General features: G+C 48.3%; 1 protein-coding gene across 1 annotated transcript; it reads left to right on the top strand.

Moving 5' to 3' along the window:
• Nucleotides 1-15,935, top strand: LOC100076934 (cytosolic non-specific dipeptidase). The gene is made up of 11 exons (XM_001507274.5): nucleotides 1-143; nucleotides 1,565-1,708; nucleotides 3,572-3,734; nucleotides 6,245-6,333; nucleotides 8,197-8,397; nucleotides 8,915-8,999; nucleotides 9,168-9,328; nucleotides 10,438-10,602; nucleotides 12,724-12,865; nucleotides 13,770-13,917; nucleotides 15,760-15,935. Exons 1-11 carry the CDS (start codon nucleotides 84-86, stop codon nucleotides 15,827-15,829), a joined length of 1,428 nt encoding a protein of 475 aa, XP_001507324.1. The 5' UTR covers nucleotides 1-83; the 3' UTR covers nucleotides 15,830-15,935.
• The last annotated feature ends 4,262 nt before the right edge of the window (nucleotides 15,936-20,197 follow it).

The following is a 20,197-nucleotide window of genomic DNA, read 5'->3' as shown; positions in this document are numbered from 1 at the left end:
GTTCTGACTGCCTCCTACTCCTCTCTGACTCTTGCTCTCCTGGTCTCCTGTAGACTTTCCAAGAGCACTGAACTGATCGGAAAATGTCAACCCTCACTAGTGTCTTCAAACATATCGACAGCCACCAGGATCTTTACGTAAAGGTAGGGAGAGACTCCATTTAATTAAGGCTAAGTAGACAATTCAATTCGTTTCAATCCTATCACAGGAGCAACAGTTCCAAAAGTGTTTTCGGAAGACTTCCTTACCTTGCCCATTTAATTGAGGAACCACGTATCATTCCACCTAGTGAACATGGTGCCTGCAATTGGTTAACTGCATTTTCAAAACTGTATATGCCTCATGATTTATGACTGATTAAGAGCCATAACAATGAGGGCTGCTATCAATTTCATTTGATCTTTTAATTTTCCCAATCTTTGAGCCACTGGAGCTCTTTGAAGTGAATGTGATCCAGTTGCAGATTCACTTAGCTGTTTTTCATTTATGTTCACAGAGTTTTCATGATGGACAATGATTAGTCAGTGTTTACTGGAAGAGAAAGTGAGTCTGTTTTCTTTTAGAAAAAACTAATTTTGAGATCTGAGGGAGAGGTGCAAATTTCAGGTGATGCCCTCCAAAGATGACAGTGTAAGAGTGGAAGATATAGATGTACTACTGAAACTGCTAGAATGCAACTCCTCACTCTAGGCTTCAAGGTTCTACATCACCTTGCCCCTTCCTACCTCTCCTCCCTTCTCTCTTTCTACTGCCCACCCCGCATGCTCCGCTCCTCTGCCGCCCACCTCCTCACCGTCCCTCGGTCTCACCTATCCCGCCGTTGACCCCTGGGCCACGTCCTCCCGCGGTCCTGGAATGCCCTCCCTCCTCACCTCCGCCAAACTGATTCTCTTCCCCTCTTCAAAACCCTACTTAAAACTCACCTCCTCCAAGAGGCCTTCCCAGACTGAGCTCCTCTTCTCCCTCTACTCCCTCTACCACCCCCCCTTCACCTCTCCGCAGCTTAACCCTCTTTTCCCCCATTTCCCTCTGCTCTTCCCCCTCTCCCTTCCCATCCCCTCAGCACTGTACTCGTCTGCTCAACTGTATATATTTTCATTACCCCATTTATTTTGTTAATGAAGTGTACATTGCCTTGATTCTATTTAGTTGCCATTGTTTTTACAGGATGTTCTTCCCCTTGACTCTATTTATTGCCATTGTTCTCGTCTGTCCGTCTCCCCCGATTAGACTGTAAGCCCGTCAAATGGCAGGGACCGTCTCTATCTGTTGCTGACTTGTTCACTCCAAGCGCTTAGTACAGTGCTCTGCACATAGTAAGCGCTCAATAAATACTATTGAATGAATGAATGAATACAGCTTTTTCTGTTGTACAAGCATACAAGTGAGGTTCTTTTTTTCCTCTCATTGCCATGTGATGTGCTCCACTGAGCCTCTGAAAGTTTATGAATGAGACAAACCCTAATGGCTTGTTTACGCTTGAAGTCTGTAGGCAGGTGGAGGTGGAAGAAGCCTCCCCCAAATGGCACACAGATAGACTCACTAGCTGTCCCTTGGCAAACAGAGACTCGCAGAATGGGTGGCAATCCAGAGCGTGTCGGCCTGGCCGGAGAAGAGAGGGGAGATCAGAAGGATGATGGAAGTGGCTGCTGCCGACATAGAGCGACTGGGCGGCACGTTCGAGCTGGTGGACATCGGGAAACAAACGGTACGAGCTTGGACCCTCAGACCCCAACAGAAACCAGCTGGACAGAGCCTTGTTGAGCTTGTTTTTGAGGGTTTGGAGCGAGAAGCCAGGTCTTCTCTCTTCCCTCCTGCAGGCAGATGGCAAAGGCTGGGAGTGGACTGCTCAGACACACTGGTCAGTTATTTTGGCCCATGGAGATTCTGGAAGGGTCAGGGTCACTCTCTTGAGGTGGAGAGAATCCCGGCAGCTGCTTAAGAATGAATGACTTGTGCCTAAAACAAGTCTGGCTTCAAATTGGGCTAGGAACAGTGGTTTCCTAGGGGTTGATACAAGCTAATCAGTTTGGACACAATCCAAGACCCACATGGGGCTCACAGTTTTACAGATTTTACATTTTACAGATGAGATAACCGAGAGGCCCAGAGAAGTGAAATGACTTGCCCAAGGTCACAGTGCAGACAAGTGGTAGGGCTGGGATTAGAACCCAGGCCCTTCTGACTCCTAGGGCCGTGTTCTATCCACTAGGCCACGCTGCTTCCTAGTTCTTCAAAAGGTACTCAGCACTGTAGTAAGGCTGAAAAGTCTTTAGAAAATAATTCAATAATCACTCTATCACTAAATTCTTCCTAGAGGAAAAATCTTTAATGTTAAATTTCAAATGATCAGTTATTTTTCAATATTCTTTGTGATCACTTTTTTCCAATGAACGAGAGACCATTTCTTGTTCTTTAACTCCTCATTGGGTGTCTCAGATTCGCACCCAGGTCCATCGAGTCCGATGAGCTGACTGCCATCTCCCTGCTCTTTAGCTGGTGAGCTATGTCGGAGAGCCCCATGGGACTGAGTCTCTCATCTGATTAACTGTATCTACCTCAAAGCTTAGCACCGTGCTGAGCACATAGTAAACACTTAGCAAATACCACCATTATTAGTTGGAAAGTAGAACCAAGTCCAGGATCCATGTGGAATGATGAAGAGAGCTAAGGCTTAGGTGGAGACTGAGGTTCTGTCCAGGCTGGAAACTAATTTGCTGCTTTCTGTTCCCTCAAATATACTCACAACCTGCTTTCTTTATGGGATCGTGGTGAAAATTGATGAGCAGGCTATTTTGGGCAGGTCTGTGAGCTTTGCCCTGAATTATCATGCACTGGCCCAAAAGCACTTCATGGTTATCCAGACCTGTAAGTACAAAGGCTTCGAAGGGGCAATGTCAAAACTTGCTATCTACTGTATTGATCTATTCTCTGAACTCAGCATGGATGTCGGTTAGGACTCATTCAAAAGTGCACGTGTCAGTTATTTCTGAGCGATCGAGGAGTAGCCAAGGGGCTGAGAAGAGAGTCAGCTTTGGGGAGTTTTGTGGAGGGGAAGGAGACAGGCAGACAGACAGGCTGGTGGCTGGGTGGGAGAGTTGGGTAGAATCTTGTCTGGGTCTCTCACCAGCTCTGCTCATTATCTCTCTCCCTGCCCTCCCCCTTTTTCTCCTTCCCAACCAAGCTTCCTTAGGCTGGCAATCTCCCCCCTCTCTCATCAGAGCTCCCGCCCCTGTTGTCTCAGACTCTTTGAAATCTCTGCAATTCTTTGCTGCCTTGATTTGAATCAGTCACACAGTGCAGAAGCTAAGTACTTCAGGACCTAACTTTGGAATTGCCCGGAACTGTATTCTAGTTCCTATTTCCGATTGCCACTGGAACTTTGGGCTTCAGTCACAGTGAAATTCAGCAGCTGAGAAGATGCAGTTTGTCACCTGGACAAGGAAAGACTGACTCCAGCTTCTAGCTCAGCTGACTAGATTCTCAATAAAGCACAGTAACATTTTTGTAGCTTTAAATCCAGGGAAGTACTAAACACCCAAATAGCCTTGGTGTGCTCTTTGGCCCTTAGCTTCCCGATGGCTCCCAGATTTCGCTTCCTCCAATCCTACTTGGCATCCTGGGCTCTGATCCCCAAAAGAAAACCGTGTGTGTTTATGGACACTTGGACGTACAGCCAGCAGCTCTGGAGGATGGCTGGGACAGCGATCCCTTCACCCTGGAGGAAAGAGATGGTAAGCAGCAGCGTGGCCCTGTGGAAAGAATACGGGTCTGGGAACCAGAGGACTTCAGTCCTAATTCTAGCTCCTCCGCTTGCTTGCTGTGTGACCTAGGGTGAGTCCCTTCTTTGTGCCTCAGTTTCCTCATCTGTTAAATGGGGACTCAATACCTGTTCTCCCTCCCTCTTCAACTGTGAGCTCCACTGGGACAGGAACTGAATCTGACCTGATTATCTTATATCTACCCCTGTACTTAGTAGTGTTTGGCACCATAGTTAGTGCTTAACAAATATTGCTGTTATTATTATGATTACTACTAAGCCCAAGTGTGGAACATCCAAAAAAGAAATTTCTGTTTTCATTACATTTACCTGTAAGGAAAATGCTTCCTTAGTATTTTTCTAGGCAAATCAGGAAACCTCCCCTACCTCACACAAAGAGAGCCACATAAGGGCAGACTTAAACCCAAGTTCAAAATCGCAGCCCCTGATAATGACTGCAGCATGGCCTAGTAGGAAGAGCACGGGCCTGGGAACCAGAGGCCCCGAGTTCTATCCTGGTTTCACCACTTGTCTGCTGTGGGATCCTGAGCAAGTCACTTAACTGCTCTGTACCTCAGTTTCCTCATCTGTAAAATGGGGATAAAATACCTGTTCTCACTCCTACTCAGACTGTGACCCCCATGTGGGACAGGCACCATGACCGATCTGATTACCTTGTAGTATCTACCCCAGCGTTTAAGACAGTACTTGGCATATAATAAGCACTTAATGAATACTATAATCATCATTATTATCATTATACACAGACCCGGCAGGGTTATCATCAGTGCCATATCAGATATGCACCTGGCTTTCCCTGGGCTCCAGTTTTTCTGAGAGCCTGGCTGTAACAGGTCTAGCTCCCAGGGCCCAGTACCGAGCCTGGTTCTAGCTCCTCATCTCTGGAAACTGGCAAACTGGACTGATGGCTAAATGCCAAATGGTGGTCTGTCCTGCCTCCCAATGACCCTGGGAAGTTTGGGGTCCAATTTTTGAAGTCAGACTCTCCCCAAAGGCTCAAGGTTTATTGTTTGTTTGTTTTAATGGTACTTATTAAGCACTTTCTTTGAGCACCATAATAAGTCTTGGGATGGATACGAGACAAAATCGGGTGAGAGTCTAGGGCCACCCAATTCAGAGGCAGCTGTTGGAGGTTAAGGCCTCGGGCACCACTCCAGTTGTTCAAAGTTCATGAGAGGTGACACGGTGCTGCAATATGAGGCGAGTTCCATAAAGACAACAATAAAATACTAAAGGCTGGCAGATAAAATTAGAAAACAAATGTAGGATTTCTATTAACCCTGGCCCACAACCTCCCCACCTCTTCCCACTCTGGCTGGTAGGGAAGAAGAATATGACCGCTAGTTTCCTGCCTCATTCATCTGAAGGAGAAAGGCTGCAGTCGTTGGACTCTACCTGTGATTTTGATTTTCATTCCTTCTCATTGGAGCAGGAGGGCCTTTGAGACCTCTGAGCCACAGAGGGCCTGGACTGGTCCAGTGGACACATGGACCAGTTGGAGGTGCTCACGCAATGGTCTTCTACTCTCTCCCTCTTCCCTGTATAGCCCCCAAACTAAGGGGAACAATATCTAGGCTATCATCCCAGGGTGCTCTGAGCGATTAGCGTGACTTTGCCGGGCCTAAAGCTCAAGCTGCGGGAGAGCATTTTCTCGGCTTCGATTCCATCCACGCTGTCCCCTGCTGAAACAAAAACAACAAGCATCACCTTGGACCCCAAAGTTGGAGGGGAGAGTCAGTTTTGAAGTTATTCAAAAAGCCAGTACTGACACAGAGCCTTGGCTTGATCTTCACCCTGCAGGATCCTTAATCAGAGCCCCTGACCCATAGGCCCAGGGTCCCTGTAGCCATCACGGGACTATCTGTGGTTATCTGGACAGCATTCCCATTTAACCCTCCTTAAAAATCACCTCCTCCAAGAGGCGTTCCCAGACTGAGCTCCTCTTCCCCCTCTACTCCCTCTGCCATCCCCCCTTTACCTCTCCGCAGCTAAAGCCTCATTTTCCCCTTTTCCCTCTGCTCCTCCACCTCTCCCTTCCCATCCCCACAGCACTGTACTCGTCCGCTCAACTGTATATATTTTCGTTACCCTATTTATTTTGTTAATGAATTGTACATCGCCTTGATTCTATTTAGTTGCCATTGTTTTTACGAGATGTTCTTCCCCTTGACGCTGTTTATTGCCATTGTTCTTGTCTGTCCGTCTCCCCCGATTAGACCGTAAGCCCGTCAAACGGCAGGGACTGTCTCTATCTGTTGCCGACTTGTTCATCCCAAGCGCTTAGTACAGTGCTCTGCACATAGTAAGCGCTCAATAAATACTATTGAATGAATGAATGAATTCCCAGGCTCTGAGCTGAGAATAACCCCAGCTGAGGTGGCAAGGGAGTTCGCTGGGTGCTAGGAGAAGCGCATCTGTACCTTAGAGCTGTTACTCCTCAGAATGTGCTGCTGTCTCTTGCAGGAAAGCTGTACGGGAGAGGGTCGACTGATGACAAGGGCCCAGTGCTTGCCTGGCTGAATGCCCTGGAGGCTTTTCAGCAAACCAAGCAGGTAAGTCCCCACCAGGGTAACTTGGAGAAGGGCGGCCTGTGGGTGGCCTCTTATCTAGAATAATAAAGATCTACAGATGGCCTGTGGTAGCAGAGTTCTTCTCCAGATCACTTGGTTCTTCATAAAACCAGGAAGCAAAATTGCCTGCTGACTCAGCCCTCTGACTAGAATTTAAGGTTGCAGCTTTGAGTAAAGTTTAAGTCAAGTTTTTTTAGTAGTCTCAAAGATCAGGTTCACAGAAGGTCAGCAAGAAGGAAAACAACTAACTCTGCAGTCTCAATTCTAAAGCAGCCTAGAGGACCGGGCTTCCTTGGGGGTGGGATGACACCTACTGACTGTGAGATTAAGGGAATACCACTTGGTTTCCTCTGTTTCCTCAATACTGCCCATCACAAATCATCTTTCATGGATGGTTTGAGGATATACTTCTGAAAATGAATAGCTGTAAATGGGTTTATGGGGCAAGTATCTTCCAAGGGTTCGAAACTGATCATTCCTCACTCATGTTCCGGCCTCCCGCATGTCCTCTCGAGCACACATGATTTTTCTAAAGGGTTCTACACGTGCCACCCTATTCCTCAAAAACCTCCAGGCAACCTCCATTCCTTTTCAAGTCCAGCAGACCTCTGACAGTCCATCTACATGAAGGTATTCCATCAGCTCTCTACCTTTTGTGTACTTTTTCTCTGCTATCACAACACCCCAGTTCACCCTCTTTGTTTCTCTCAAGCCAATTTACTTCACCCTGTGCCTTAAGAGAATGGGCTTGGGAGTCAGAGGACGTGGGTTCTACTCCCGGCTCTGCCACTTGACTGCTGTGTGACTTTGGGCAAGTACCTTAACTTTTCTGTGCCTCAGTTACCTCATCTGTAAAATGGGGATTAAGACTGTGAGCCCCACATGGGACAAACTGATTACCTTGTAACTACCCCAGCTCTTAGAACAGTGCTTGGCAAATAATGAGTGCCTAGTAAATACCATAATTATCATTACTATTATTCTTATCTCTCCCGCCTCAGGTCCTTCCCCATGCCTGCAACTCCTCCTCCCTCCAGCGCAACCTCCTTGAGAGTGCACCTGAAATACTCTGTATACTGTTTTGATTTCTAAATTGAGATTTTTTACAAACCACAATTTTCCTGTAGACCGGCATCAATCTCCACTATATGTCCTGCCCCTTCAAGTGATCCGTACTCTCCTCTGCTACCCGGGTCTCAGGTCATACTGTATTTTGTGCTGTTACTAGATCAGTGATTCAGTAGTATGACACAGGCCTCTTCTTGCCACAGTGACAGTTACATTTACAAGAGTAGCATCACAGTGACTTTTGTTTTTATCCCGGTAATTTGAAAAGTCTTATAGCAAACTAACCTTACAGTGGTTTAAGGAAAATTCCCATGACTTCCACACAATTTCCCTTTACTATCAATCAATGGACTAGTTATAATTTTATAGTGTATGACTTGCAGGCTTAGAAATCTATTATTCTCTTGTCACAAGCCTTCCTGAATTTCACCCCAAACACTGGACTTGTTCTTAGCAACCTTGACTTTGCCAGGTGTGGGACATTTCTACCTACCCTCTATGCCCTGGGGTTGGCAAAGAAAACTTGAACCCTAGGGGATTTTCCAACTGTGGACTTGTTCATTCATTGTCTCCTGTTAGAACGACTCAGTCATTTTTCACCTAGTGTAAGCGAGATGAAAGCTCAGTGATCCTGATTCCGTAAACCACTCTCAAATGGGAGTGTACCTAGGAATTTTCATTCTGAAACAACCTGCACAAAAATTCAATTCTCAGAGAGTAGAAAGGACTTGTAATCTTGATACCTGCTCAGACATTTTCCTTGTTTCCATTTCTAAGGAAATTCCAGTCAATATCAGGTTTTGCCTGGAAGGCATGGAGGAGTCTGGCTCCGAGGGCCTGGATGACTTGATCTTCTCTCGGAAGGACACTTTCTTCAAAGACGTGGATTATGTTTGCATCTCTGACAATTACTGGCTGGGCAAGAAGAAACCTTGCATTACCTATGGGCTCAGGGGAATCTGCTACTTTTTCATTGAGGTTTGGTTTCAACCCTGCCCTCTCCCTCCGCACACCCCCCCTTTCACTCTTCTCCTGGGGGGAGACATCTGGAGAAAATGAGGTCACAGAGGGTAGGGATTTAGGAAAAGGAAATAATCTGATCTATGGCAATTCCTTCTACATGGGCCACCACACTGCATTTACAAATCATAATCTTTCAATACTGAAGTAAAGTCAATAAAATAGAGCTGTTGGAAAATGATTAGTTCAAGCTGCAACTTGGAGAAATCTCTCTTGCCTGCATGTCCAAGGAAACTTTCAGTTACATGCAAATTTTTTAACATTTTGGGAATTTCTCACTTTCTTCCTTTGGGCTGGAGTTTCAGAAAAATGTAAGCTATGGCATTCCACGTCAATCAGACGGTCGATCCAACCCAAGCCTGGCCTATGACCCATGGAACAAAGGATGCCTGGGCACCTATATATCAGCCTAGCACTTTCCCAGTCAAGGCTCCTCTGACTAAGCTTCTCACACCCCAAACTGTCTTCCAACCAGGTGGAATGCAGCGAGAAAGACCTTCACTCTGGGGTGTACGGTGGCTCGGTGCACGAGGCCATGACAGACCTCATCGCTCTGATGGGTAAGTGTGGAGAGAATTCACTGACTGACCCTGAATTCCCCCGGCATCATTTCTCCCCATGTGAACCCGAAAGAACGAGGGTCATTCACCTCGGGATCCTGCAGCGCAACCAGTGAGTACAGCGGTTTGCTCTCAACACTCCATGTTGACAGATGTCTGCGCTTCCAGGGTGCTTGGTGGATAAAAAGGGGAAGATCCTGATCCCGGGCATCAACGAAGCCGTGGCCCCAGTCACCAGTGAGGAACTCTCTCTCTACGAACAGATCGACTTTGACATGAATGAGTATGCGCGGGACATAGGAGCAAGGACCCTCCTGCATAGCTCAAAGGTGCTGATGTGGAGAGCTATGATGACATGGGACTTTGTTTCCTCTCACTAAATTGTCTATCAGGCTGGGAGTCCTGCCCGGTGAAGGCGGGTTATCGGTGGGCGTGATGGCCAAAAGCAGAGATTTGCAGAAATACTGACAGAATCTGGAAAACAATACAGATACGGCAGGAATTAGCAACTGCTGATATCTTGGGTTAAGGCAACTTAATGTTGGGTAGAAGGAAGAGCACTGTTTTAAAATCAACAAACCAGCACCCCTTCCACACAGTGCAGTGAAAAGAACACAGGCTTGGGAATCAGAGTACCTAGGTTCTAATCCTGGCTCTGCTATATTTCTGCCCTGTGACCTTGGAGATGATGATAATGGTATTTAAAGTGCTTACTATATGACAGGCACTGTAACTCAAGTGGATACAAGCAAATAGGGTTGTACACAGTCCCTGTCCCACATAAAGCTCACAGTCTTAATCCCCATTTTACAGATGAGGGATCTAAGGCCCAGAGAAGTGAAATGACTTGCCCGAAAGTCATACAGCAGACACGTGGTGCAGCCGGGATCAGATGTGAGAGGCAGGAGCTGCTCCACTATATCCCCTCTCACCCAAGGAGAGGACACAGATAGGGAGAGGGCTTAGGGGCTGCTAGGGTCAGTTCAGGAAGTATGGGACTGTTTTTGCAGAAAATGTCTGAGTAGAAGTTATTTCTTAACTTTGCTTTAACTCCCAGGACTTGGCTGGAAATCAGAAAGAGAATAATGATACTGGAAATTTTCAGTACAGATGAATTTAAATCTGAGAGATTCAGGTTTGGGTCAGCACGACGCCACCTACATCCCCGAGCCAAGCCTACGGGCCCCGTGTCATCTCAGCAGAGCCGGAACTGGAAGCGCTCTCTGTGCCTTCGCAGGGCTGGCTCAGGAACGGGCTGGCTGCCCGTCACGGCTGCCCACCGCGGCCCAGAGTCGAGGAAGCCCCCAGCTCAGATTCCCCCACTCCCCTGGCTCAGATGTTGCCAGAAGGGAGCCGCTCACCGGATTGTTGTTCGCCCTGGACACAGGGCGCCCAAGATGTGGGACGCACTCAGGTAACTGTTGCTCTTTCCCCACAGAGAGACGTCTTGATGAAAAGGTGGCGATTCCCCTCTCTGTCCCTTCATGGAATCGAAGGAGCCTTCTCTGGCTCCGGAGCGAAAACCGTGATTCCCAGGAAAGTGATTGGCAAATTCTCCATTAGGCTGGTGCCAGACATGAACCCGGATGTGGTTAATCAGCAGGTATGTTGGTAGGGAGACCTCAGAGTGTGGAACCTTACAAGCCCTCACACGGGGAGCGAGACATCTGTGGAGGTCCCTTCAAGTAGCATTTTTTAGTTGAAGCTTGCATTCTTTGCTTCTGTCACCAGAAGAGTTACTGGTGGTGGATCAAGGGATCAGCAGTGAGGTATCAAAATGACCTAGTGGAATGTGAATACAGTCAGAATGGAGCTGTCACTGGAAGTTAAGGCCTTCAGGACTAATAATAATAATGTTGGTATTTGTTAAGCGCTTACTATGTGCAGAGCACTGTTCTAAGCGCTGGGGTAGATACAGGGTCATCAGGTTGTCCCACGTGAGGCTCACAGTTAATTCCCATTTTACAGATGGGGTAACTGAGGCACAGAGAAGTTAAGTGACTTGCCCACAGTCACACAGCTGAGAAGTGTACGGGAAGCAGTGTGGCTCAGGGGAAAAGAGCCTGGGCTTCGGAGTCAGAGGTCATGAGTTCGACTCCCGGCTCTGCCACTTGTCAGCTGTGTGACTGTGGGCAAGTCACTTAACTTCTCTGTGCCTCACTTACCTCATCTGTAAAATGGGGATTAACTGTGAGCCTCACGTGGGACAACCTGATTACCCTGTATCTACCCCAGTGCTTAGAACAGTGCTCTGCACATAGTAAGCGCTTAACAAATACCAACATTATTATAAGTGGCAGAGTCGGCATTCGAACCCATGACCTCTGACTAATCATTATGCTCCTCACTGGTGACCCTATCCACTACTCAGAGTGTCACCTTTTCATCTCCTTCCTACCCAGGGAAGGGGAAACAGTCAGAGTCCCTTCCCTGCTGACCCAAGGCAGGGAAGGATGAGAAGAATCCATAGTGCCCATTCCCAAAGAAACCCATTTTCCACAAAGGCCAAGGATGGCGGGGCAGGTCGGAAGCCCAAAGAGTAATGGGTTGAAACTAATGGCTCTGCCCCCAATCCCGCTGCCCCACATTATTTGAGGGCATACTCGGCGCACCAGTCTTGCCAAGATTTGAGATCCCTCCCGTTGCACCACACCGATTCAGAAGGGCTGCAGGCAGTCACTCCTTCGGCCCGTGACAGAGGGTGATGCCTTCACCCTTACTGGTTGGCGAGCCAGGTCCGCCAATGGTACCTGCTGAAGAAGTGGCAACATCGTTTCTATCTTTATGCGGTTTCCAACATTCCCCCACTGGGCTGCCCTAGTCCACTCGCCTCTGCTGGCATCGGGGGGTGGGGGGGTGGAGGAACCCTGGGGCACACCCTGTGACATCCTGAGATGTCCCCTCCCTGCCTTGGGCCGTCCCACCGAGAGTTGAGGGGCATGACCAGGGACTTCATTTGGGGGTTTCCTGAGCCCAGTCATGGCTCCCTTCATTCATTCCCCCTCCCAGGCCCACAGCACTTATGTATATATCTGTAATTTATTTATGTATATTAACGTCTGTCTCCACCTCTAGACTGTAAACTCATTGTGAAGAGAGAATATGTCCTTTTTTATATCGTACTCTCCCAAACGCTTAGTAGAGTGCTCTACACATAGCAAGCGCTCAATAAATATGAGTGACTCAACGAATGAGGGGTGGGGCTGTTCCTCCAAGAAGAGACATCAGGAATTCTCTATCTTTCAAAAATCTATAGAAGGGAGTTGGGAATTTGTAAGCACATAATAAATATGATCGATTGAACCGATGCTGTTAATTCCGGTATTAGAGTTACAGCAAGGTTTCAAAAAATATCAGGTAAAAAGTTAAATGTCATTTTTACTGTCTAACATAACTTCCCTCTCCCCTGTGGTACTTTCCCACTGCCGAGGAAGACTGGTAGGAATGAATACGTAAACTCAGCTCAGATGGGAAAATTAGTTCGTGGGCAAAGGGTTTCCTAATCTTTACGAGCTAGCTGTTTTGTATTAAAAATAACAAATCTTTTTATCTTTCCTATGTTTGAGTCGAACAGGATTTGCAGATAGCATTTCAACCCATCCCACTGGGTGCCCGAAAAACAGCTGACGGCATCAGGCAGATGAGGGGTTGGGGGTGGGGGTTGCCTGGGGGCCTAAGGCTCTGTCAATCACAAGTGTTTCTTGTCTGGTTTTCCTTTGCTAAGGTTGAAGATTACTTGACAAAGAAGTTTGCTGAGCTGAAGAGTCCCAACAAGTTCCGAGTTAAGTTGGGCCACGGTGGCAAGCCCTGGGTGTCAAACTTCAACCACCCCCACTACATGGCTGGCAGAAGAGCCATGAAAACAGGTGGGAGACTCCATAACAAGCTCTCATTCCTCTTACAGAATCATGGGTGACCTCCAGGTCAATGGGCCAACCCTCTGCCTCCAGACCACTAAATCAATCAGTGGTATTTCTTGAGTGCTGATGGTGTGCACAGCATCGTACTAAGCACTTGGTAGACTACGACACATGATCCCTACCTCAAGGAGCTTACAGTCTAGTGGGATGACGATGACCAAACTATCCAAGAAACACTGACTCTTTAAAAATTATGAATTAAGCAACTACAAAGATGAATTAAACAATAAAATTATGTTGATTAAAAAAAATTCCTAAGAGGAGGCTCATAGGCCTGGTTCTATTCATAGCCTGTTCCAGTGTCTTAGCCTCCTAAGAGTCAGGAGCATATTTCTGTATGTCTTCCTGCAGAGGCTTCACCACTGGTGTGCCTCGATCCCCTAGAATTAGTTGCTGTTGCTGTATTTCCAGGGGTGATAGGGCATCTGGTGGGTGGCTATGTTGGATTGTACTGCTAATTCCCATACGTGAGAATCCAAGGGCAACAACTGGGCCCATCCGACTCACTCACAGAGCGATGGGAAGCCTGGGACCGACTCTTACCTCGTCGTGGGAAAGGCATTTATCCAATTTGGGTCCCAGGTCTCTTATTTTCAACTAGAAATCATTTTACCCACCAGCTACCCCACTATTAAAGTAGAGACCATCATGCTAATTGACTGTCAGACAGGCCCAATTCTCTGCAGAGCTGCACTTTTTCTGATGTTAGGGGAAATCCTTTTATCACATTTCTAAAGCTTGACTTCTTAGGTGAAAGTACCAGGGGAGTTGAAGGTGCTTGATTAAGACATTTAGGAGAACGGCAGGAGACTGGGTAAACTCTGTGGGTGCTGTCTTTACTCTTCTCCAGTTTTTGGAGTGGAGCCCGACTTGACGAGGGAAGGAGGCAGTATTCCTGTAACGCTCACCTTCCAGGAGGCTACCGGCAAGAACGTCATGTTGCTGCCCGTGGGAGCAGCGGATGATGGGGCTCACTCGCAGAATGAAAAACTCAACAGGTGAGGCGAAGGAGTCTGGCTTTGGGTGGCCCCAGGCGGCGGAAATCATCCAGAACACCCCTCCAGAAAAATTATAGCCCTGTCCACCTGGAACGAGTCTTTCCACAACATTGTTCTAGAAGTTGGGAGTTGGGGGTGGAGAGATGGGAAACAACCGGATTCCATCCAACTGGGAACAAGTTCCCCCAGAACCTTTATTCAAGAAAAAAACAAAACACTGGGCTTTATCCATCTGGAGCAAGACCCATCAGTTAGATGCCTTGCTCTTTGCCCAGACCTTTACTAGGAAAATTTCCTGTTGTTCGTTCTCACTTCTCTGGGCCTCAGTTACCTCATCTGTAAAATGGGGATGAAGACTGTGAGCCTCACGTGGGACAACCTGATTACCCTGTATATCCCAGCGCTTAGAACAGTGCTCTGCACATAGTAAGCGCTTAATAAATACCAACATTATTATTATTAAGAATCCAGACACGCAGACTCCCTCCAGAACTTTTTTTAAAAATGGTGTTTGTTAAGCTCTTACTATGTGCCAAGCACTGTTCTAAGGACTGGGGTTAATACGAGCTAATCTGGCTTTCTTTTGATGCCTCCCTGGGCAGACCCTTGATGGGCATCTGGATCATCAGGAGGATTTGTTCTAGGGAAATTAGTTATTAATTGAACGAGCAAAGGGATCCCGGGCCAATAATTCACTCTGGGGTCCTTGCTTCTCTCCCCACCATCTGCTGATCACAGCAGGTAATCACCATTGCTCAGAAATGCCCAGACACCACCACCGATCCAGACTGTTGGGAGTGGCACAGTAGAAAAAATGCTGTTCTCCTGATCCAAATGACATAGATTAGTGCTTGAATATTTCTCAGCAGCATTAATGACAAGCTTCTTGTTTTTCAGTTGATGGCAGAAAGAGAAACAGGGGTCTAAGTGGGATCAGCGCTTACAACAGTGCTCTTCACATAGTAAGCGCTAACAAATACCAACAATATATATCAAGGAATCAGTGGTATTAACTGAATGGTTATTGTGTGCAGAGCACTGTAGTAGGCGCCTAAAAGAGTACAGTACAACAGAGTTGGCAGTTAAAGAAGCAGCATGGCCTAGCGGATAGGCCTGAGAGTCAGAAGTATCTCGGTTCTACTCCCTGCTCTGCCACTTATCTGCTTTGTGACCTTGGGAAAATCACTTAACTTCTCTGTGCCTGTTACCTCATCTGTAAACTGAGGGTAAAGACCGTGAGCCCCTTGTGGGACATGGACTGTGTCCGACTGGATTAGCTTGTGATTTCGCCAGCCTGGGTATATAGTAAGTGGTTAACAAATACCTTTAAAAGAAAATCCCTTCCCTTCCCACAAGAAGCTTACAGTTTAGAGGGGTTTTATTGGGCCAGTGCAGATCAACCCTCTGGGGCCAGGAGGAGCCTCTTTCATTCCCCTCCAGTCTCTCTCCAGTCACTGTGCACTAGTCCAATTGGAGAGATCAAGCTAAAGGACCCCAGCTCTAGCTCTGCATGTTTCTCCCCATTGCACAACTACACACCTACCTACCTACCTACCTACCTACCTACCTACCTACCTACTCACCTACCCTCAGTCCAAGACTCCCTACCACATTCAACTACTTGCAGCTTTCCCCCGCTTTAGGGAGTTTTTGCCTCGGTTGATGCAAAAGGGAATTAACAACTGCTGGGAAATAGGGCTGTCTTTGGTCCTTACCGTGGAAGGTCCCAGTGTTCCCTGGGGCTCCACAGAGCTGATCCAAACGCGACGGGATGCCCAAAACAGTCTGTCCGGTGACTCTTTTCTTTCTCTTTTCCCCTCCCTTCCCGCTATCCCATCCTAGGTATAACTACATACAGGGAGTGAAAACGTTGGGTGCCTACCTGTATGAAGTCTCTCAGCTAAAGAACTGAATTGAGTTGGGATGTCTATTTTCCCCCTGGACACTCACACCTGATGTGATTATTAAGCTGGTCAGTTGGTCATTGAATAATGGAAGTAAAAGGTTTGAACTGTGAATTTGGTTTAAATTTTCTGTCTCCGTTTGCTTCAGCCCTCCATTTCGGGAACCTCTTCTGCTTCCAGTAGTGTCCAGGCTGGCCCGGGGCAGGGCCGTTGGTACCAGCCTCTTGGGCTTTAACAAATCATCCAGAGAATCTGGAGAGAGATAACTGTCATTTCTAGAAGTCATATAATAACTACTGCTTCGTATATCTTGGGCCTAAGCTGCTAAATAAAAATAAGCCCCAGGACTAACCAACAAGCTGACAAACCCTAGTTGCCGAGCTCCATTGTAAGTACTTAATGCCCTGCCTCCTGTAGGTACAGTGCAAACAACTTGCTTGATTTGAGAGAGAGAGCAAGAGAAAGAGAGAGAGACAGAGATGATGGTTTTCATTAGTTTGGAAGAGTCAATAACTTCTTCCTGCCTCTAGGACATTGCCAGTAGGTAAAAGCTGTCTCTCCTCTGAACAGAGCTGGTCAAGGTCCCCCCGGGTCAGTTGGCAAGGGGCCCAGTTGGCTTTCTGAGCAGGGCTTCGATGGGTCATCTGCAGTCAACAAGAGACGGCCCCTCCCTGTCTGGTTGGTAGGGAGTGTGTTGTTCACCTAGCAGGCCGGGATTCAGAGAGAATTTCTGCTGGACTGATCCCCAGAACAGTTCCAATCCTCTTCCTGGAGGGAGAACTGTGACCAGCAGCAGTTCACAATAACCCTTCGGACTTGACCTGCTCTTCTATCTCCCCAGTGGATAGTAGGCCCATAATCTCATTCTATGTCCCTGGGAGGAAGGGAAATTTGAAGCCACTTAGTTTAGAAAAGCTAGGATATTGTGAGCCCATGTGGGACAGAGACTGTGTCCCACCTGATTAACTTGTATCTATCTCAGTGCTTAGAATAGTGCTTGATACATAGAAAGCACGTAATAAATAGAACAATAATAATTATAAATACTGGGCAAACTGAAATACGATGCAAGGAATTCCTTGCCCATTTTCTGTTCCCAAGTGAAGGGCACCTCACTGACTGAGATTTGGCATAACAGAAGTGATGGCTGGTTGAGAAAAGAAGCACAGATACTTTGTGTTTGATGTAGAGATGTCGAATAACAACCGGTTCCCTTTGGGAGACACCATGTTTCATTACTTTGCTGCTGTCCCTCTGAACTCCCCTGAACCAATCACTTTGAAAAAGATTTTGTTATTTCTCAACTTGAAGTGTTCTCCTAAGCCAATAGATGAGTCTAATGGGGCTTGGAAGCATAGGCTACATTGCCTTTTTCTCTGCACTACCCTTGCCAAAAAGTATAATTTTTGAAAATGTGGAAAACGTAGGTAGGGTGAACTATGTTTTCCCCTTCAAGCATCTTTTCCACTGCCTTATCTGTACATCTAGGAGCTGCTAGGAGCAAGCAGGGCTCTAATCACACAGGTTACCAGGTTAAAGGTGGAGAGCGAAGGAACGGGGCTGAGAGAGTGAGATCCAGGAGGCTAATAATACCTTGTGTCCAAGTCAGAGGACAACCCAGATCGATCTGACCTGGGAATGACACTGAAAATGTTCTCAGGAGTTCGATGTGCTCTGAGTGACCCTAATCTGCACGGAAGCATCACCCTCTCGAAGCGGAGGGAAAATGGTCTAGTGGAATGGGCGGGTTCTTGATTCTAGTCCCGGTAAAAATAATTGTGGTATCTGTCAAGTGCTTGCTTTGTACTAAGCATTCGGGGAGATACAAGGTGAGCAGGTCCCTGTCCCACATAGGGCTCACAGTATGTAAGGGGGAGAACAGGTATTCAATCCCCATTTCAGAGATAAGGAAACTGAGGCACAGAGACATTAAGGGATTTGCCCAAGGTCACTCGGCGGGAAAGCGGCAGGGCCGGGATTAGGACCCAGGGCCTCCGAATCCCAGGCGTGTGTTTTTTCCATTAGGCCTCCCTGCTTCCCAACTCCCAGCTCCGCCAATGGCTTGCCGTGTGACCTCGGGGCAAGGTACCTAATCTGTCTGGGCCTTAGTTTCATCATTCACGAAATGAGGTTAATGATGGTGATTCCTGCCTCCCAGGGATTCATTCATTCATTCAATCAATCGTATTTACTGAGCGCTTACTATGTGCAGAGCTCTGTACTAAGCCCTCGGAATGTACGATCGGCAACAAGGAGCTTACAGTCTAGAGGACGAGCTGACACGTTAGGGGTCCTTGTTCGCTTTTCACAATTAAGAAGTCCCATTTGTTTTTTCCCGGATATTCTGCTACTCACAGGCAGGCAGGCAGGCAGATCCCTGCCCAACAAAGGGCTCACAGTCTAAAAGGGGGAGACAGACACCAAAACAAGTAGTCTGGCATCCATATCATCAAGATAAATAGAATCCTAGAGGTATACCCATCATTAACAAAATTAAAAGAGTTATAAATATATACAAATAGGCACAAGTGCTGTGGGTAGGGGAAGGGGGAAGAGCAGAGGGAGGGAGTCGGGGCGATGGGGAGGGGAGGAGGAGCAGAGGGAAAGGGAGGGCTCAGTCTGGGAAGGCCTCCTGGAGGAGGTGAGCTGAAGCTCAAATGAGGGGCAGGGCGGAAGGGCTTTGGGGAAGAGGAGCAGCATTCAAATTCAGCTTTTGCTCTAAAGGTTGGCCGGCAGCGCTGCTGGGAGAGAGCCAGAGAAGTGGCCTTGCTGGGGTTGGACAGGGCTCACACCACTGGCTTTAAGACCCTGGGAAAGGGAAGGGCTGGGCCCGGGCCTGCTCCCAAAGAAACGTGGGAGAGAAGCCTGCTTAGAGAAGCAGCGTGGCTCAGTGGAAAGAGCCGGGGCTTGGGAGTCAGAGGTCATGGGTTCAAATCCCCGTTCAGCCGCTTGTCAGCCGTGTGGCTTCGGCCAAGTCACTTCACTTGTCTGGGCCTCAGTGACCTCATCTGTAAAATAGGGATGAAGATTGTGAGCTCCACGTGGGACAACCTGATCACCTTGTATCCTCCCCAGCGCTTAGAACAGTGCTTTGCACATAGTAAGTGCTTAACAAGTGCCATCATTACTATTATTAAGTGGGACAACCTGATTACCCTCTATCTCCCCCAGCGCTTAGCGCAATCCTCGCCACATACTAAGCGCTTAACAAAAAATAAATATTAATTCATTCATTCAATAATTCATTTATTGAGCACTTACTCTGTGCAGAGCACTGCACTAAGTGCTCGAAATGTGCAATCCAGCGCTTAGAACAGTGCTTTGAACACAGTAAGCGCTTAAACAAATACCAACATTATTATTCATTGCTTCATTCAATAGTATTTATTGGGCGCTCACTCTGTGCAGAGTACTGTACTAAGCGCTTGGCATGCACAATCCAGCTCTTAGAACAGTGCTTCGCATATAGTAAGCGCTTAACAAATGTCATTATTATTATTATCATTACTGCAATTGGGCAACAGATCCCTGCCCAACGACGGGCTCACCGTCTAAACGGGGGAGACGGACCGTAAGGCAAAACGGAACAAAAGAAGAAGAAGAAGATGACATCGTCGAGATAAGCCGTGGAAAGAGCCCGGGCTGGGGAACCAGAGGTCATGGGTTCGAATCCCGCCTCTGCCACTTGTCAGCCGTGCGACTGTGGGCAAGTCACTTCACTTCTCTGGGCCTCAGTGACCTCATCTGTAAAATGGGGATGAAGACTGTGAGCCCCACGTGGGTCATCAGGTGGTCCCCCGTGAGGCTCCCAGTTAATGCCCATTTTCCGGATGCGGTCACTGAGGCCCGGAGAAGGGAAGCGACTTGCCCACCGTCCCCCGGCCGACAAGCCGGGATTCGAACCCAGGAGCTCTGCCTCCCCAGGCCGGGCTCTTTCCACCGAGCCGGGCTGCTTCCACCTGAGGACGGGCGTAGGTGCCCCAGCGCTCAGAACAGCGGTCCGCGCCTAGTAAGCGCTCAGCAAATTGCAACAGTAGTTCATCTGCTTTCCAGCGGGGCGCCTTCGCCGGGCGGGCTTCCCGCCGGCCGCCGCTAGGGGGCGGGACGGGGCGGGGCGGGGCGGGGCGGGGCGGGGCTCGGCGCGCCCCCGCGTCCTCCGCGCGCGCCCCGGCCCTCCCCCAGGGGGCGGGGCCCCCGGGGCGGCGCAGGCCCTACTGCGCAGGCGCGCCGTCTCTTCCCTCCCGCTCCCGCTGCTGCTGCTGCTGCTGCTGCTGCTGCTGCTGCTCCCGTGCTGTCCTGCTCGGCCCGGCCGGGCCCCGGCCCCTGCCCCTCGCCCCTCGCCCCTCGCCCCTCGCCCCTGCCCGGCCCCCGCTGCC

Source organism: Ornithorhynchus anatinus, chromosome X2 (genome assembly GCF_004115215.2).
Source record: "Ornithorhynchus anatinus isolate Pmale09 chromosome X2, mOrnAna1.pri.v4, whole genome shotgun sequence".
Taxonomy (NCBI): Eukaryota; Metazoa; Chordata; class Mammalia; order Monotremata; family Ornithorhynchidae; genus Ornithorhynchus; species Ornithorhynchus anatinus.
This window is presented reverse-complemented; position numbering and strand designations above follow the sequence as displayed.

What these genes read in the sequence shown, in the direction of transcription:
- LOC100076934 (XM_001507274.5), top strand. Translation starts at nt 84, where the DNA reads ATGTCAACCCTCACTAGTGTCTTCAAACATATCGACAGCCACCAGGAT. An exon ending in CAGAAGAGCCATGAAAACAG is followed by an intron (nt 12,866 to 13,769) that starts GTGGGAGACTCC and finishes ACTCTTCTCCAG; the next exon opens with TTTTTGGAGTGGAGCCCGAC. An exon ending in CAGAATGAAAAACTCAACAG is followed by an intron (nt 13,918 to 15,759) that starts GTGAGGCGAAGG and finishes ATCCCATCCTAG; the next exon opens with GTATAACTACATACAGGGAG.